At 40.7% G+C, this 17662-nt stretch overlaps 1 protein-coding gene across 5 annotated transcripts in view; it reads left to right on the top strand.

Moving 5' to 3' along the window:
- The window catches only part of CEP162 (centrosomal protein 162), a 72144-nt gene that overhangs the window by 30320 nt on the left and 24162 nt on the right, over positions 1-17662 (top strand). For all 5 annotated transcript variants that reach the window (XM_061623262.1, XM_061623261.1, XM_061623258.1 and 2 more), the window contains exons 7-17: positions 5-87; positions 1838-1865; positions 4669-4791; positions 5857-6042; positions 8915-8984; positions 9691-9979; positions 11139-11388; positions 13911-14056; positions 15168-15395; positions 15777-15914; positions 17317-17429. In XM_061623262.1, coding sequence (XP_061479246.1) covers positions 5-87; positions 1838-1865; positions 4669-4791; positions 5857-6042; positions 8915-8984; positions 9691-9979; positions 11139-11388; positions 13911-14056; positions 15168-15395; positions 15777-15914; positions 17317-17429 — 1654 coding nt within the window. The remainder of the gene's footprint in view (positions 1-4; positions 88-1837; positions 1866-4668; positions 4792-5856; positions 6043-8914; positions 8985-9690; positions 9980-11138; positions 11389-13910; positions 14057-15167; positions 15396-15776; positions 15915-17316; positions 17430-17662) is intronic.

The raw sequence follows: 17662 nt of genomic DNA, 5'->3' as shown, positions 1-17662 counted from the left end.
GCAGGTGATTACAATGAGGATTTTGAAGAAGATTCTGAATCTAATGAAGAGAATAAAGTTAAGCATGCTGTTGTGTCAGAAGTTAATGTAAGCATTTTGTACAAGTATAACCACTGAATATTTTAAACATTACTTGTAATTCTGTGGTTTTTGTATACAACAAAGGACTATTCCAGACATTGACAGTGTAATCCTATACATAAGTAAGACCCACCAGCTTCACTGGGACTTGCTCCCAAGGGAATGCATAGCATTGCAGCTGCAATGAATGCATGCAAAGTAGCTGTAGATGTCTTGATTCAAAGGCAATAGTGTGGCATCCAATCCAGACATAATGAATGATATTTAGTTAGTATATTTGCTATTTAGGCTAAGGATGGAAATACTGGTTTATAATATTTAATATCCTGCCCTTCAGTCCCATTTGGAACTCTCAGGGTGGTTTACAGTTCTGGAATAGAATCTCAGTACAATAAATGTGTCAAATGTTAATGCAATCTCAGAACAGCCACAGACTTCTTAAAAAAAAGGGACCAGGAGCAATATGAATGCAGAAAAAGATTAGGAGATAACAAGGCACATGATCAAAAAGAAAGTAACATTACCAGGCATCTTTCTCTGTCAGAAAACAATATATATAAAGGTTTGGCAGTGATAGGAAAAAAAGAGAGAGAGTAATCTGCATATATGAGTGTGTAATCAATAGTAAAATAGTAATTATGTAAAACAGTAAATAGTAAATATTTATTAAAATAATATTAATTGTTTTAATAAAGGCATTGGTGTTCTTGTGCTGTAGTTGTATAGCAGTGGTATGCTCACCATCTGAAGCATTCAAAATAATCAGTGATATATTTTAAGAAAATGTCCAAATGGGCAAGTAAACATATTGCTTATCATAAAACAAGCAGTGCCTGGTGACAGGGGAATCCCCATATTCTTTTAGCAATTATAGTAGCAATGGCTGTAGAAATGGGGTGGGGTGGATATATATACTGTGTAAGAGATTGCTTTTTGGAGAGCTGCTCATTTATTGTACTAAAATTAATATTAGTTTTTTTAAAAATGTTTTTAACGCTGCTTTGTATATTAAGATCTGTTTTTATGATGTTTTAAAGTGTTTTTAGCGCTTTGTTTGCCGCCCTGGGCTCCTGCTGGGAGGAAGGCCGGGATACAAATTAAATAATAAATAATAAAATAAATAATAAGATAAATAAATAAATATTAGATGTTTAAGCAAGCTTAGGTTCTCAGTTATTTTCTTTGTCCTAGATTTCTACACACACTCTGCTGTGTACAGGCACTTCCTTTGTGCATAGGGAGCTCTTATTCTCTTCAGTGAAAGGGACTGATTTACCATGCAGAGCACTGTGCTCATAGATTGGCTCCCTCCATCAAAATTAACCAGGAAGTCATTTTGGGTGGCAAGAATTCCCTGTGTACATTCAAGCTCCCACGCCCAGAAAAGAATTGCTGGATCATTTTCACCTTATTTGATCAGGGCAATTTGTATGTGTATGTAATGCTGTCATATCTTCTGATAAGAAATTTCTCTTAAGAAGAAATGTTCAGATTTTTTTTCTATTTGCAAGTAGTGCTCTGGTTTGTATTGTTCTTCTAAGCTCAAAGTTGTTACTGTAATTTTCGGTAGTATAAATCTTCTGATGTAGTCCCAGTCAAACTTTACACAAGGGAAAGATTACAAGTCCTTAGTGTACAAAGTTATGCAACCACATAGTTAAAAATGTAAATTATTTCAAAACGATTTCCTTTTTAGCAATTGAAATACATATTTTTCAGATCCATGCATATTTATACATATTCTCTAACTTTTTAGGAGGAAAAGACTGGCATGCTGGCTAAAGGTACAAAAAATTCAAAAGCTGTAAAAACACGTTTTAAAAATATAGCACATGGATTGATTTTTGTGGTTAGCTTTGCTGCACTCAGATTTTGGTGGAAAGGAGTCAGAAATCATCCATAGGCTTAAGTTTTTACACAGATTTCAATGTGGGCTCTGATGGTGTATACCCTGTACCAATTTGGTATTTCCAGCCAGCAAGTAGAGGCCTAAAGCAAGCTGTTATAGCCTTAAGTTAATCAATATATATTCAATATGTATTTGTTAGCAAAGCCTGGAGGCTTGTATTCCCCTTTCAGGCCCCAGCATCTTTGGGTATGTCAGATCACCTCATAGCCACCTGCAGTCTAATCTAGGTGTTTTAATGAGAATATGAAGGCTTGCCCAGTATGATGCTGGGAATGTATCTTGTTAAGTGTAAAGGCATCAAAGGAGCTCAATTAGGCATAGGTTCAAGTATATGTTTATTAGTAGGCAGTTTATAGTTGGCTTGCCTAGTATGGTGTTGGAAAGCACCTTGTTAGACTTCAGAGAGTCCTGATAGGCATAGATTCAATGGATGGGTCGAAGGACGGTCAATGACACGAGTCAAGTAACGGTCAAAGAGAACTTTGCTTGTTAGTAAAGATGAAGATAAAGATGGTAGCCATATAGTTTGCCAAAAGAAGATGTCAAGGTGCTCCAAGAAAGATATTATAGTTTTTAGCAATTAGTCTGCTTTGAAGGTGTTCTGTGAAAAGGTCAGAACTGCCAATTATATGCAACATATATTACTTCAAAGTGTATAATCTCATTAATCATGTATGTAACTCCATGTGTATGCCAATGATATGTGCCAAGATTTATACTATATAAGCATGATCTGTGCCCAGCATGAGTGTTCAGTCTCTGACCTCCGCTACTGCGGAGCGGTGGGACTGATCCACTTTTATTGGGAATACTTGGCTGAATGCTGTAAGTTACTCAATAAATTTTAACTCTTTGTAAGCAAACCTCTTGTCTGCATCTCATCTCTGGTAATCCAAAACAACCCTGAAGGTATACAGATGGTGCTGGCCAAATGTGCTATATGGATACCTATAGAGATAAAGGGTCTTCCTTTTATTCCAAGTTGATGCTTACAATTGGACCTGGACTAGTTAGACTTCCCTTTGGAATCTAGAGTGTCCTTTCTGCAAACTGACAATCTCCTTCCATTGGTGGAAGGGAGTGAAATCCAGTAGAGCTCTTACTGGGGGAATGAGGAAGTCAAATGTTCATCAGTTCCCCTTCTACATCATTCTAGAGAGTCCCCCAACCCTTGGAGCACCTTTACAAGGAATATAGGGTTCTACAAGGGGAAGGAGGAATCGACAAATATCACTTCCCTGTTTTGTCTGGTGGCAGTGTCTCATGAGAGGAGTGACCAGTATGGATCCTTATTAATCCCTGTTTTTATCTGGGAAGATTTTGGCAAGGTCTGGTATCATATCTATCATTAGTAACAGTAGCCAGCACACACTGTTATTCTTGGGTTTAATTTTCCCCGGGGTCATTTTGAGAACTAGTTCAGATGTGCAAATTGTGCTTATGCTAGCTAATGTAAACCAGCCTTCCCCAGTGTGGTAACCCCCAGTTGTTGTTGGAATTGAGCTCCCATCAACGCCAGGCAGTGTGGTCAATGGTCAGGAATGATAAGAGTAATCCAAAATAAGCTGGGGAAGGCAGATCTATGTTGCTGCCCGAAGTTTTCACCTTAGTTTTTAACAATAATTTTAAAACAATCCCAGTAAATTAATGAATGTATATTAGGTTTAACATAGATACTTTAGTATTGGACTGCAGTCCATCTGTCAACAAAGGAAAGCTCATTTGCCCTGCTGTCTTTCCAACCTGATTTACTACAAGAAATGTGCCACCCAACTGTATGCATGTTTGCTCAGAAGTAAGCCCCACTGAATTCACTGTGGCTTTCTTCCAGATAAGGGTGCCTAATGTTTCAGCTTCAGCCATGAAAATTATACCATGCTTTGGGGAAGCTGAGACCAATCTAGCCAGGGCTAGGAGCAATTGCCCAACAGCAAAGAGCCACTGTTGTAGTTCATACTTCAAAAATCATTATGGTGAATTGTTTATTATATTGAAAAACCTGTTATCACTTTCTCCCTTCTCCCAAGGTTGGCATTAATGCCTCTTCCACTTTTGAAACGTATTCTAACCTATTGCTCTAGCCCCACTTACTACCCAGACAGAGAAACCCGAGCCCCTAGTCCGTGCAAGAAGGGGCTTGGATGAGGCAGAGGTGTCCCTCCACTCAGCTCTGCCTGGGCCCCAGCCTCCACCGGTGGGGGAGCCCCACCAGCAAGGAGCCCTCCAAATGGCAGGCAGACAGAAGTTACCACTGGCAGTGCCTAGCAGAATCCACCCACCCACCCAAAAAAACAAGGCATTTTGGGAATGAGGCAGGATCAGCTGCCATCACATGAAGCAACACAGCCAATCTGAGGGCTGGCACAGTGAAGGGGTATTTTTCCTCCTCCCCTGCCCCCCATCCTGGAAAGCACAAGTGGCAGGGCTGTGGGTATGATTGTGGCTATGCTGCTCTAATGAGCCCTTTTGCTACCAGCCAGGAGTTTGGATTGCCCCCTTACATGCTTTTCAGGAGCTGCTAGAGACAGCTGGTATGGCTTGGATGGACACTTTAAAAGGTTATATTGAGAAGAGTGGGAGAGCAAAGGCTGGAGTTGGGCAGCTTTCACATAGTCTAGTCTAGGAGATATAATCCTGTTATGTGGCAGTGTTCTCTGTCTTCCCTATTTTCTTTTTAGTTGTCCTTCTTGATTCCCAAGACTCAATTCTGGAAACTCAAAAAGCCAGTGAACAGCAGGGTGCAGACGTGACGGACCATCCTGTAGCTCAAGAAACCACTGCAGATGAAATGAATGGAACCGGTAGGGCTGCTTTTTTATTATTTCCTCATCTGTTTGCCATTCTGGAAACAGAAGCAAGACAAGAGTGGTCTGCCTTGGTCTGTTCCAGCTCTCTTTGCTCCAGTTACCCTTTGATCGTGTAAACATTTGAGGCCCCTTCCAGCCAAATTAAACTCTTTGAAGTCCTATTGATTTCTGAGGGAGAGAAGTAAGCATTTCCAATCCGAGAGACGTAGGAGTTCATAACTATAGCAGTGCCCAGGAGTGGCTCACCCACTGAGGTGGAGCAATAGCTTCCAGGCAGCACCATCGCTGTTACTTACCAGGAGGGCTAGGGGTGAGGCAACATCAGTATCGGAGCTCTGCAGGCACACTGCCATGGGGCCCTCATTGGCTTTGCTGGTAGGCCACACAGCTCTGACGTTACCACCACCACTTTACTCTCTCATGAAGCAGCGGTACTGCTGCTGCTGAGAGGCTGTTGCTGCAGCTCCCCCCTACCAAGTGAGCTGCTCCTGCTTGTGCCCTCATTGCTTAATGTTTTCTCAAGGTAAGGAATTGTGTAGACAAGTCCTAAGTCTCAAAATTCTAGTTCTGATTTGGAGAAGGGGAAGAGAAGTAAAAATTTAGGATTCATTTGCTTTGTTTTCTTCCCACTAGTTACTGAGTTTTATTTAATGGCTAAGGCTGCAACCCACTACACACTTACCTGGTAGTAAGTCCCATTGAACCCAATGGAGCTTTCTTCTGAGTAGACATGAATTGAATTTCAGCCACAGGATGCAATTTACATTTTATTGTCATTGGTGGCAATGTATTGTAATGGTTGTGAACTACAGCCTTACACTGCAGTCTAGGCATGTTTACTTGGAAGTAAACAAGTGAACTTGGTGAGATTTACCCTTGGGTAAGTGTGAAGTTTTACCCACTTACCTGGGAGTAAGCCACATTGAACTCAGTGGAACATATTTCTCAGTAGACATGATTGTACTATTAGTCTCTTTATGTTACCAGTGCTATTACTCTACTGACTTGTCACTTCAGTAGACTCCATTTTGATTGACTTTTCCACCTTTCCCTCCTTAGGTATTTCCTGTGGGCAAACCAATAGTGATATTGAAGCTTTGCATCAGGCCTACTGCCATATTGAGCAGTCCTTGGGAGATTCTGATGAGCAAAGAATTCATGCTGGTAAAATAGAAGAGAACTTGATCAAAGATGTTTCACAGAATACAGATGGCTGTCCCAAACATACCTCCACTACTGATTCTGGTATATACTGGAACTTCTCAATACTTATTTGTTATATCATATGTACATAAAAGATGCATTTTTGTGTTTGGATAGAACAGCAATAGCAAAAAGAAGAATATGAGTATTTCTCCTTTCATGTAAATTGTAGAATTTTCCACTGCTATTTTTGTGTTTCTCTATTACCAGTGGCTCCATTCACATGCGCCTGCAGAGGTATGGAAACCACTTCCTTTCAATGTATCGGCCACTGCATTACCAGAATTGTTTGGGTGAGGAGAATTGCATGAGTCTTTCCTGCCTGATCATCATCTACTTAGGAAGGAGGGCAAGCTGTGATTGGATGGGAAAGATACATGTGATTGGCCTCGCTCATGCACTTCCATTATTCATTCACTCATGATAACATCAGAGCGAACCGACGCCCCCCCTCCCCCTGTTGTGAGTACATGCAGATAGGATCAGTAATTCATTTTCTTGAATATTCATGCCAGTGGTGGTACACCTTTTTATAACCAAACTTTGGAGGGGGCATGCTAAAGTGAATGGAGCCAAAGCCAAAAGAAGGCAGAGCAATAAATCCAAGTCTTCATACACTTTTCAGCAATTCCAGGACATAGTTCTCTCCTCCACTACCCATGCCCAACTTGCAATGAAATCCAGGCTAGAATATCAACGCACACACATGCACAAACATTCCCTTTTGGATGTATCCAGGTAAAATCGTTCCATCATGCATCAGATCCCAGACAGCCTTAATGTTTCCTTTGTGTAATCTTAACTTCAAAAAGCCTCTTCTGGTGCAGAAAAATTGCACACACAGCCGTACATTGTAAATCACAAAATCACTCACTCACCCTTTTCACTATCAATTGTTTAGTTGAGACCAGCTTCAAAAGGAGTTTTAGCACTGCTTTCCTCCTCGGAGTACTTTGAAAACTGCTGATACTGCCTGACTGCAGGGAAGGTGGTGATGCAGTCATCCCAGAAACGACCAATAGTTCCTAATTGCACACTGAAAGCCAAAAGGTGGTGAAAATGCAGGAAGGCATCATTTTTTAAGCCATGTAATGACTGTGCATTAGCCTCAGACACTCATTTTGGCATTTGCCCCATCTTGCTGCTGCATAAATTCTAGGAGGAGGCAGAGAATAGGACTTGCAAAACTGGTAAGAAGCATTTGTGTGACTGATGGTGAGTAACAATGATGGATAGTGGACATGGCATGGGGGAAGAATCCTGGTGGGCCAGATGGAGAGGACTGGCAGCAGGCCAGGGATTCCCCACTGCTGCCTTATATAATCCTGCTCTAAAGATTATCTCTGTCCCAGGGCCTATTAAATCCTATGAAAATCTCAAGCTTGAATTTACAGCAAGTGTCTTGTCCTCAGTGTTCCTGACTGCAGCTAGTTCTGTTTGCAGAATGTGAGACATTTTAAGAACTTTATACCTCTTTGCATATTATACTTGTATAACAAATGAAATGAAAAAGATGACAAAACATATTTTTTGGGGGGGGAATTTAAGGAAAGCATTTGAAAGAATTCTATATTAACATTCTTCATCTAGGGGAATGAAGTCTGTATGTAAAACTCTCTAGGAAAATTCTCATTTATCATTACATCTGGCCCAAGCTTATACCAGTACTGGTGACCTGGGGGTGGAGGTTTTGGAGTCCCTGGATTTTCTTGGAGCCATTTATTTTATCCTTCCTCTCCAGCCACTATTTCCACATCTCCAACAGGCGGTGCTCCTGTTTAGTAGGCTGTGGCTACGCTATCACCAAACCACAGTTTAGTTAAAGATTTTCAACAATGTGCAGCTGAGGCAAACATAATTGCTAATGCAATCTGTCTTCCAGTGTATGCGTTACTTCAAGAGCACTATCTGACCCAGGCTGAGGACACAATAAAGTGACAGTTTTATTTCATGATTGCTCATCCTGCGATCTGCTGCATTGGAACACAGAGCCTGATACTTGGATGCTTATGAGGTCTTCCCCAGTTCTTAGGATGCTATTTTGGTTTCCAAGAAGATCCCTCACTGCTGATTCTTCATTTTACTCAGTCCACCGTCCATCATTCTCCCCCATTATTCATTTATTTATAAGATTTGTTTCCTGCACTTTACTACAAGGTCCTAGAGTGGGCTAAGAGAATATATAATTATAAAAACAAATAAAGTAATAACAGTTATAAAACACATAAAATTGTTCCAAATGGAGCAGCATTAATTCAGGAAAAGAGGTGGGCCCCATGAAACAAAATACTTTAACTGTCAAATGCCAGATGCTTAGCATACAGTTTTCGTAAGTGGCTGTTAGCCCCGTTGGCTCTCAACAGTTTGCTGTGCCCAATAGACTACTCTTCTGTGTCTCTGCCGCTGGCTCAGATGCTGACACAGCATCGCAGTAGATTTGGAACACTGTTGATCTAATTTGCATTTTTAGAGTGATATGTCCTTAATCAGATACTGTTCAATAGCTTCATTTAGTAACTTGAAAGTTGACCAAAAAATCACAAACTGTGCTCTCATTTTTTTTAAACTGTATATGGAGAATTGGTCTGATTGTGAGACAGTTAAAAACAGGAAAACAACGGCAGAGAAATAGATACATTAATAATTAAAATAAAGACAAATATAAGAGTGAAGATTCATTGGTTTGAAAATAGTCCTGGGAGATTAAGAATTAGCTCTCAAAAGGAATGGTGCTGTTACAAAAAGAACGCTATGTCGTAGAAAGGGAAAATTAAGACTCCTTATAGCCAAAGCTTCTATGAGGCATACTGGATACACATATGCATGCACACACACAGAATCAGTGGGTGAGGTTTATTTGAAAGTATTCTGCCACCATATGTTGATCTAGAATGTTGTCATTTCATCTACTTAGATCTGCCCACTATAGAAGAACTGATGAAACCTATCAGAGCTGATTCATATTTTGCCAGGGATCCTGCAAGGTATTCATTCCAGAAAATAAACAGTTTTAAGCCAATTAATCATTGTATGCCCTTAGTCTCTGTGGGTGTTGTTTTCCTCACTCCTTCCACCTCTGTCTAAATGATTTGGGATTCTGTCTTAGTTTGCAGTATGTATTTTGTAGTTGGAACAGGTTGGTTCTTATAACCTAATCTTGAAATTCCTCCTGCACTGCCAGTACACACTTAATAAAGGTATTGGCTTCACCTTCAAGCTAGCATGCTGATGTACACTTGAAAGAGAATCTAATGGTTCAGTCCTGTGAACTGCTAAACTAAGAGAACAGCTGCTATAATTGGGCACAATTTCCAGCATGAGTGGACAACTCCCCTCTTTGCACCAGCTGTAGACCAAACCCAGTCTGTTCTAACTTAGGAAGCTGACTTATAATAAGTCAGTCCATTGGTCCATCTAGCTCAGTATTGTCTACACTGGCTGGTAGTGGCTCTCCAGGGTTTCAGTCGGGGACATTCCCAGCTCTACCTGGAGATGCTGTTAAACAGGGAATATTGCACTTGGCCCTTTTTGCTGCTGCAGCAGCACAATCTACTGTTTCTTGAAGCCCATCCTGCAAGATTGGGCTATATATCTAATGTACTTCATTAACAATTATGTAATAGCAATGTGTAAACCAGTATCCAATGCATGTAATATTTTGGTTATGCCTTGTTTTCTTTCCTTCTATAGTTCTGTGAAAGCAACACACAACGGCACAGATGAATTAGTGAGCCATTTAACGTTGAAAGAGGATCAAAATGATAATTCTCAGAAAAAGCAAAACATTGGCGGTTTGTCGGAGCAGCATAGTGAACAAGTGACTGTTTCTGTTCAGCCTGTTGCAGAAGAAGATAGTGAATTTAGAACTTATCAAACGGCTGGCAAGGAGAAACTGGCTGATAAGATCAAATGTAATATGTTGAGAAAAAATAATCTTCCAAATTCTTCAGTGTTGCATCAAGACAACAAAACTAACCAGGTAAGCAGCATCTAGATGTCTTAAAGTGAATTGTACAAGTATAAAGATCAACTATGCACAGAACATCATTAGTCGCTTGAGGGCGTTGACATTGTTTCATTTTATACACAAAGAAAATAGATTGTGTATGAATTTATGCAAAATCGCTCTGTTAGTTCAAACTAGCTTTGAATCCTGGACTAAATCATATACTTGGAATATGAGCAGAACCAACTGGTCATAGGTTTTTTTGTTTTACAAGCAGATTGTACACAATACACACTGGTTGAAGGCCCTTGGGTACAACAAGGATTAAAAGATTATTTCTTATTTAATATTTTATCCCATCTTTCCTCACCAAGCAGCCAGTGCAGCTAACAACAGTAATATAGAATATACAGTGACAATAACAATATGATAATAAAATAGTTATAAATAAAAACAAGAACAGATAAAAGCTGCAGCTAACTGAAAGCAACAGTCAGCAGCAGAGGAACAAATCAACTCACCAAACCAAAGAGCAGTCTAAACAAGCCTTCGCCTATCAGAAGAAAGGCCTGAGAGAGGGGACTAAATTAGCCTCCTTAGAAAAGAAGCTCAAGAGCCTGGGCTAAGCTAAAGAAAATCTCTGTTGTTGAACCTCTGGTATTGTACTCCCATTTTTTCCTCTAACCTCAGTCTTACAGTTTCCTCCTTGCCTTTTTCCTATCTCTCTTCTCTTGAGGTTGTTAGATACTCCTCTGATTATGGGGCTTTGAAGGCAAAGGTGCCTTGGCTTCTGTGACTAAGCAGCCTAGTGTTAGTCAGTTGAGTCCAGACCTTTAAAACGTCATTGTCAACATTAATGAGCAATTTCTATTAAATTAGACCCCTTTCCAGCCCATGCTTATCAGTGTTTGATTGATTTCAGTGGGACTTCTTTCCAAGTAAGTCATTTTAAGAACGCAGCCTTCATCTTTGTTTATACCCCCCCATATCAATAGGTGCCCATATGGTGAGGCAAAATCACTCTCCCAACAGCAGCGTTGCTGTAGCTTGCCTGGATGTGGCAGGGCAGTGGCAGGGTCAGGGTTGCACAGGTATACCAATAGGAATGCCAGAATGACCCATTCAGCCCCAACTGTTACTTTACATTCAAAACCAAGCTGGTTGATTTACTAATATATAATGTTATCTCCAGATTCGTCACTCTAGCACTTGGAATAAAGATGGTCTAACTTCAGTGATGAACAAACAAGTAATGTTCAAGAATGCCAAAAACACTGTACATAGAAAGAAATATTTAGGTGGACCTCATAGCTCTGTTAGGAGTTCTGGATATGGAAAATCCAGTTCTCCATTAAAGCACATTCCCACAATTAATGAGAAGACATTAAAGGAAAACATCAAAAAGCCAGCTTTAAAAGCAAAATCGCCTCCAAGGCAAAAAGGTAATTGATTTTTTAATGTGTCTCTAATGCAAATGTGTTTATTTTAATGGAGGGAAAATGTCAAGAGTACGATTCCTCAAGATTATTACATTACTGCCTACTGTTTCTTGCAAGATAGTAATACTGTTTAAAAACATGGAACGTTTCTGTACATAGAAACATGGTTTTTGGTCTAAATGTTTTTTTTATAAACTTACTAGGGCTCAACATAGAAATGTGATTTACGCAAGGAATTTCAAACTAGTTAACTGCCTTTCAGGTTTGTCAAAATATGTCCAGCAAATTGTTCAGCAATATCATTAATCTTGAGTCCCAAGAGTTGGCCTTTGTTCTGAGAGATCCTAGTTCAGTATTCATCTGTTAAGGAGCCCATTTTGTGGTCTTAAGCTCATCCAAAGGGAAATACCACCCAAGTCTATGTGCATGGTCTTTCTACTAGGATTCCCATTATGAAGCGCTCTTGTGCATGTTTTCTGAATTGCTTTTGGAAGGTGGGGATAGACAATTGAGCAGTCTGATGATTCCAGGGGAGGGCCTCTGAAAAAGCATGCGGGAGAAAGCATGCCACTTTATTTTTTATTTAACAAAATGTGTATATACTGCTTGATTGCTTAAAAAAAACCACCTGCAAGGGGTTTACAAGAAATAAAACTGGTAAAAACAAGTAATTAAAAAGATTTAAAAACAATTAAAATAACAGTAGACAAAAAAGAGATTAAAACACATTAACATCTGTGTCTGGAAAGGCCAAGTGCAGAACAAGTATTATGTGACATCTGTAACAGTGCCAGTTCTTCAGTCAAGTGGGCACACAAGTAAGCTGATCCCAAGCTGTTAAGGGCTTTATATATCAATAGTAACACCTTGAACGTGAGCAGTAACAAATCAGCAACCAGTGCAGATTTCTGAGAAGAGGTGTTGTATGCTGACAGGGTCTCACTGCAGCAAGCTTGCTGCAGTGTTCTGCACTAACTGCAGTTTCTGGAAGAAGCGCACGGCAAGCCCCACATAGAGTATGCTGCAGTATTCCAGTGTTGAAGGTTCCAGTGCCTGAACTACTGTGGTCAAACTCTCCCAGTCCAGGAGTGGTTGTAACTGTCGTACCAGGCAAAGCTGATAAAAGCGCTTCAAGCCACTGAGGTTACCTAGGCCTCTAGTGACAAAGCTGGGTCCAGAAGCACCCCGAGCCTGCATACATGCTCCTTCAGGAGAGCGAAACCACATTCAGGGCAGGCATTTGACCAGTTTCTCAGACACAGGAACCACTTTAGACCACCTCCTGGATGAAAAATGAAAAGCCACAGTCAAAACAAGAAAGTGAAGATCTATTTGTTATTAGTGTCCTTAGGGTTAGTGTACATGGTGCTTTACTTAAGGCATTCTGTAAAAGACAGGTCACTCTCCCAAATGGCTTACAATCCAAATTTAGGTAAGTGGGGGAGGAGTCGAAAAAAATGAAGGGAGGTTGTGGCAAAGACAGTCTGTGCAGATATGCACAGGATTAGGTTGCACAACATTAAGCCAAAGAACGTATGCAAGGAACATACTTTGGAGAGGGATGTGAAAGGAGAAAGGTGACACCCACCATATTGGTTTTCTGCAAAAGAACTCTAGACATAAAAAGTGCCAAGGGACAATGGGATTTGTTAAGAGCAGGAGACCTTTGGGTAGCTGAGAAAGGAATGGTGGTAGAAGGTGATGTATCACAGTATGAAAGCACAGGAATAAAGGGAGGGGTGAGGCTGTATAAAGATACAAGTGCATTGTTTTAACCTGCACATTTCCTTATATAACTGATCCTTGTTTAAAGTGCGTCTTTTCCTGAGAACTGTAAGAGAATGTTACTTGCCATTTTAAAAGCATAGGGAGGTAATGGGCTACAGAGTACAGGACCGCGGCCTGTGGAAAGGTATTTGGATTTATGGCAGATATATTCAGGCTGTATATGTAAAGTAGGAAAACAAAGACAGTGGGCATCATTTAATGTCAAGTGAGTGGACTTCCCCAGCCCCATTTGCTCTGGAGGTTCTCCAACATGTCACAGCATATTTTTGAGAGGGGACTGCAAGCAGGGAGGAGAGGAAGGAGTTGTGCGACCAAAGGTCTGTTCCACTAGTGGACAGGCACCACTGGATTTCACCCAGTAGTAGTAATTTTCCTCCTTGTACCTTGTATGATGAATTGCTCAAAGAAATATTAGGGGCGGTATTCAACTCCATTTTAGGGCTAGTGCAAGGAGATTTTCCCCTTCTCCTCTCCCCGTTTGTGCCCTGTGCCATCCCCAAATCTGCTCTGAAGGGTTGAGGGGAACCCCCAGAACATATGTAGAGGGCACACGGGAAGGGGGAGGAGAGGGGGAGATTATTCCATTGCACAAGGGGAAATCCTTGTGCTGATGGAGTAATCTACTTACTACTACATTGAATACAACCCTAGGTCTTCATATAAATTTTACACAGTGCTTACAGCTAGTGCTGTTAAGATACAGCACCCACTAATTATTATTTTTTTTCTTATCAAAGAAACATTTTCTGGAACTATGACAATGCAGACAACAAACAATCTAGTTTCTACAAAGAGAAATTACTGTGCTACACCTGGACAGTCATCTGCAAGTAGTCTTCAACAACCAACTAAAGAAAGTGGCTCTTGCATACAGACCCACAATGTAAGCCATGGAGTCATTGCTTCTAGACTGCTTTCAGGAGAGATGCCAGAGAATAGCGGTACTGGAACGGATGCATGCTTTTTGTGGAATCCTAGGAATCCCTGCTATCCTGGAGTGTCTCAGTATCACGCAGATTGTCTGTCCTCAGAAATTAGAGAAGCGACGATAAAAAATAATCTAACAAAAGAAAAAAAAGAGAGAAGAGAACGCACACACAGCTCTTCCCTGTTCTAATCTGTCAGCTGATCTACACTGAGGCTATAATGTCACTCTGAACGTCTGCACAAGAAGTTCATGCAGCACCAGAGGTCTTGTTTGGGTTACAAAAGGGTGCTACCTTCCTTTCAGTTTAATAGAGTAGTGTCTGCAGAAAGCATCCATGAGTGGATTTCTGCTCATGGAAGTGGAAGGAGGCAAATTTCACCATTTCTCCTCTTCATGCCTGTTCAGCACCCAAAACTCTGCTCTGGAGGGCTGAAGAATATTCTACAACAGCACGAGAGGTGATGCTGGATGCTGCAGGGGACAATGGGAATTGGCAAAAATCACCTCTCTTCCTGTTCCCTGCCCCATCTCATTCGTGTAAGCCTTCACTTCAAACAGCCTCTTCTGTAAACAGAAGAAGTCCTTTTCCATTTGTGGGAGGACTGCATTGGACCCAAACCATAAATAAATAATATTTATATCACTTCATAGTCTGTTTTTCCTTTAGAATGTTCAGAGCAGCTTACGTGGGGTTCCATTAGTTCCCCATCTATGCCTTTGATCAGATCTAGATCAGCGCTGCAGCACTGGGTGCTTCCAAACCATTGACTTCACGAAGTGCATTTTCTCTAAACATTTTTAATGTATCTGCATGAAGTTTTCTTGTGTGGCTGCAGCTACCATGCACTTGAAACAAGCTAACCTTGAAGCTGACACTTTGTGACTTGCACTGATCTTTAGATGATCTTTAGATGAACTCTAAAATACTGAATGGTTCACAGAAAACTGAAAATATATTGGAAAATATTAAAGCTTCCAGTTTATACTACAGAAATGAAAGAAAATGGTCCATTAATCTTAGTTCTGTGATGAACTATCAGGCTAATATACTTATTTTTCCCAGCAGATTGCCTCATATCTTCCCTCCCAAAATAGTGGGAGGGAGCTGTATTTACTAAAAAGAGTTCAGGAAGCTGAGGAAAAATTGGCTGCAGCCCATGATTTGATTCAGAATCTAAAAGCCACATGTTTGCAAAAGGAGAAGGAACTGGAGACAAAGATCCTAGAAATGAAAATGCAACAAGATGAAGACCTTTTTCAGCTAAACCAAGAAAATTATGTTCTTCAAACGCAGGTATCATACCTAGTTATATCCTTCCCTGTTCAATAAAAGAAATAGTCTCTCCTTTGATACTGTTCACAATACATCATTTACTGTTTCTGTCACTTTAGTTCTGATCAAATCACATTGTAATGCATTGCATGCAGTATATAAAATTTTCGTAGCTGATGAGACCACTCACAAGAAGTGACCTTTTGCTTTTAGAAGAACGATAATTTAGCGGATAGCCAAACAAGCTGCTCCCCCCCAACTGTATTTGTTTTGCCGTATTGCAAGGAGACGGGCATGATATAAATATGATTATTAAAGATAACATCCTGTTATATGTAGAGGAATCTGTTAATAAGACCTCTTCCTGTTTAGCCATTTTATAAGGTATACATGTTTTCTCAGCTGAACAATAGAGAGGACCTGAACAAGGGAACAAAGTGGTCACAAGTTTTGGAAAGAATTCCTGATGATGGAGAAATGCTGAAAGAAATCCAAAAAGAAATTGAAAATCAGGAGACTCTTCTTCAAGGATATCAACAGGTAGAAACACTTAATTTTGTAACTCTGCCAGGTAGAACATATAACTCATTCATACAGCCAGCTTTAAAAAAAGCTGTATTCCTACTGCATTCCTAGGAGCTGTGTGCTCGCTGAGAGAAAAAATACAATGAAGCGGCAGGATTTTGAACAAAAAGTAAGTTGGTGCATAAAATGCCTTGCTGACAGAGCACAGCCGATGGACCATGCACTGCCAACCACAAGGCTAAAGTATTGCTCAGTTTCAAGCCTGTGCTTTCTTATCGAGCATGTAGGATTTTGAAAATAGTTGGAAGATATTTTTATCACATTATCTGCCCACTTTTTGAAGCACTGTGTCAGCTTGAGGCTCATTTCAGATAAAGAAACGTGCTGGGTAAACAAGTGAGTAACTTGCCCTGACAAAGGTTGGGAGCAGACTGAGGTCTTTTAAGCCTCTGTCTCCATCCGACCTCTTCTAGGCTCCACCACCACCCCTTGTGGAGACCTTCAGAGCCTTAAAGGGTCAGCCCTCTGGCCTGTAGACAGGCATTCCTCCTCAATTCCATAGCCTCCCTTTGTGGGCAGTCCCTGCACCGGTGAAGTGTGATGGGAGGCATCTGATTCCTCATGCACAGGGAAAGGCATCTGTGAGAGTCCGGATTCTGGCCCTACAGGCCCTGGTGGTCTGGGAGTTTCTTCTGGAGGTTCCTGTCAGAGAGCCTCAGGAAGTGGTCTCCTGATCTCCAGCAGCTGGCTCAGAGCCCTGAACTTGATCCAGCTCCTTAGCTGGTGCCTCTGCAGCCTCTGACTCCGTGTCTGGATTGCTGCTGGATTCAGGGGTCATGACAGAAAAGGACATGAACAGGGTATCATTGAAAATGGCTTTGTGAGTATTCGTTATTTCACTCTTTGATACAGCCTACTTTCTCACATCTCCCATAAGCTCTTGGGTTGCAGCTTGCTTTCCAAAGCAGCTTGCTTTATAAGCCAGCTGATTTCACAGTTAGAACTCTACTACCACCAGGTTGCATCCAGGTCAATAACATTAATGCAGTGTACAAATGGTGCCAAGAGAAGCTGGATTGTGAATTGACCACAATTGATCAAAAGCATTTGGTCAAAGTGCAAGGTCAAAAGCAATGCTCTTCACTCCTAGATATGAAAGGACATTAATATCTGAGGACAGTAGATAAAAGAATGAAGGCAGAGGAGCTGGAAGTTGCTGGCATGAGGAACACTGAAAGATGCTTGTCCACTTATGAGCGGAGGTGTTGTGAGTTGGTTAGTGTATGTTCAGTGAGGTACTTATTCACATGGAGAGGGAAGAAAATGCTATCCTGGAATTTGTAAAGAGCAGTTTCTAATATGCGTCATCCCACATGAATACATGATAATTAAGTGAATTCTTAATATTTTAATTAAGGAAAATGAAAGATTATATAAGCAAGTAAAAGAGCTACAGCTAAGTAACAAGAAAAATGAGGAAAATATGTTTAAAGAGAACCAGCGTTTGATGTCTGAACTGGCATCCTTACGGTGAGTTTATTTGAACGTATCTAGCTGTTTACTATGATAGACAGAGAGGAAAATGTCATGTTGTGTCCAGTGCTGGAAGCCAGAGAGATGGAGCAAAGCTGGTCAGAAGTTCTCTGGAATGCTCTGCCAACAAAGATTCAGCAGGCACCTTCTGTTTTAACTTTTAAGAGCCTACTGAAAACCTTTCTGTTTCACCAGGCTGATACAGACAATTAAGAATATGTTTAAGTTCA

Source organism: Rhineura floridana, chromosome 4 (genome assembly GCF_030035675.1).
Source record: "Rhineura floridana isolate rRhiFlo1 chromosome 4, rRhiFlo1.hap2, whole genome shotgun sequence".
Classification (NCBI taxonomy): Eukaryota; Metazoa; Chordata; class Lepidosauria; order Squamata; family Rhineuridae; genus Rhineura; species Rhineura floridana.
The sequence above is the reverse complement of the archived record's forward strand: the minus strand, read 5'-3'. Positions and strand labels throughout refer to the sequence as shown.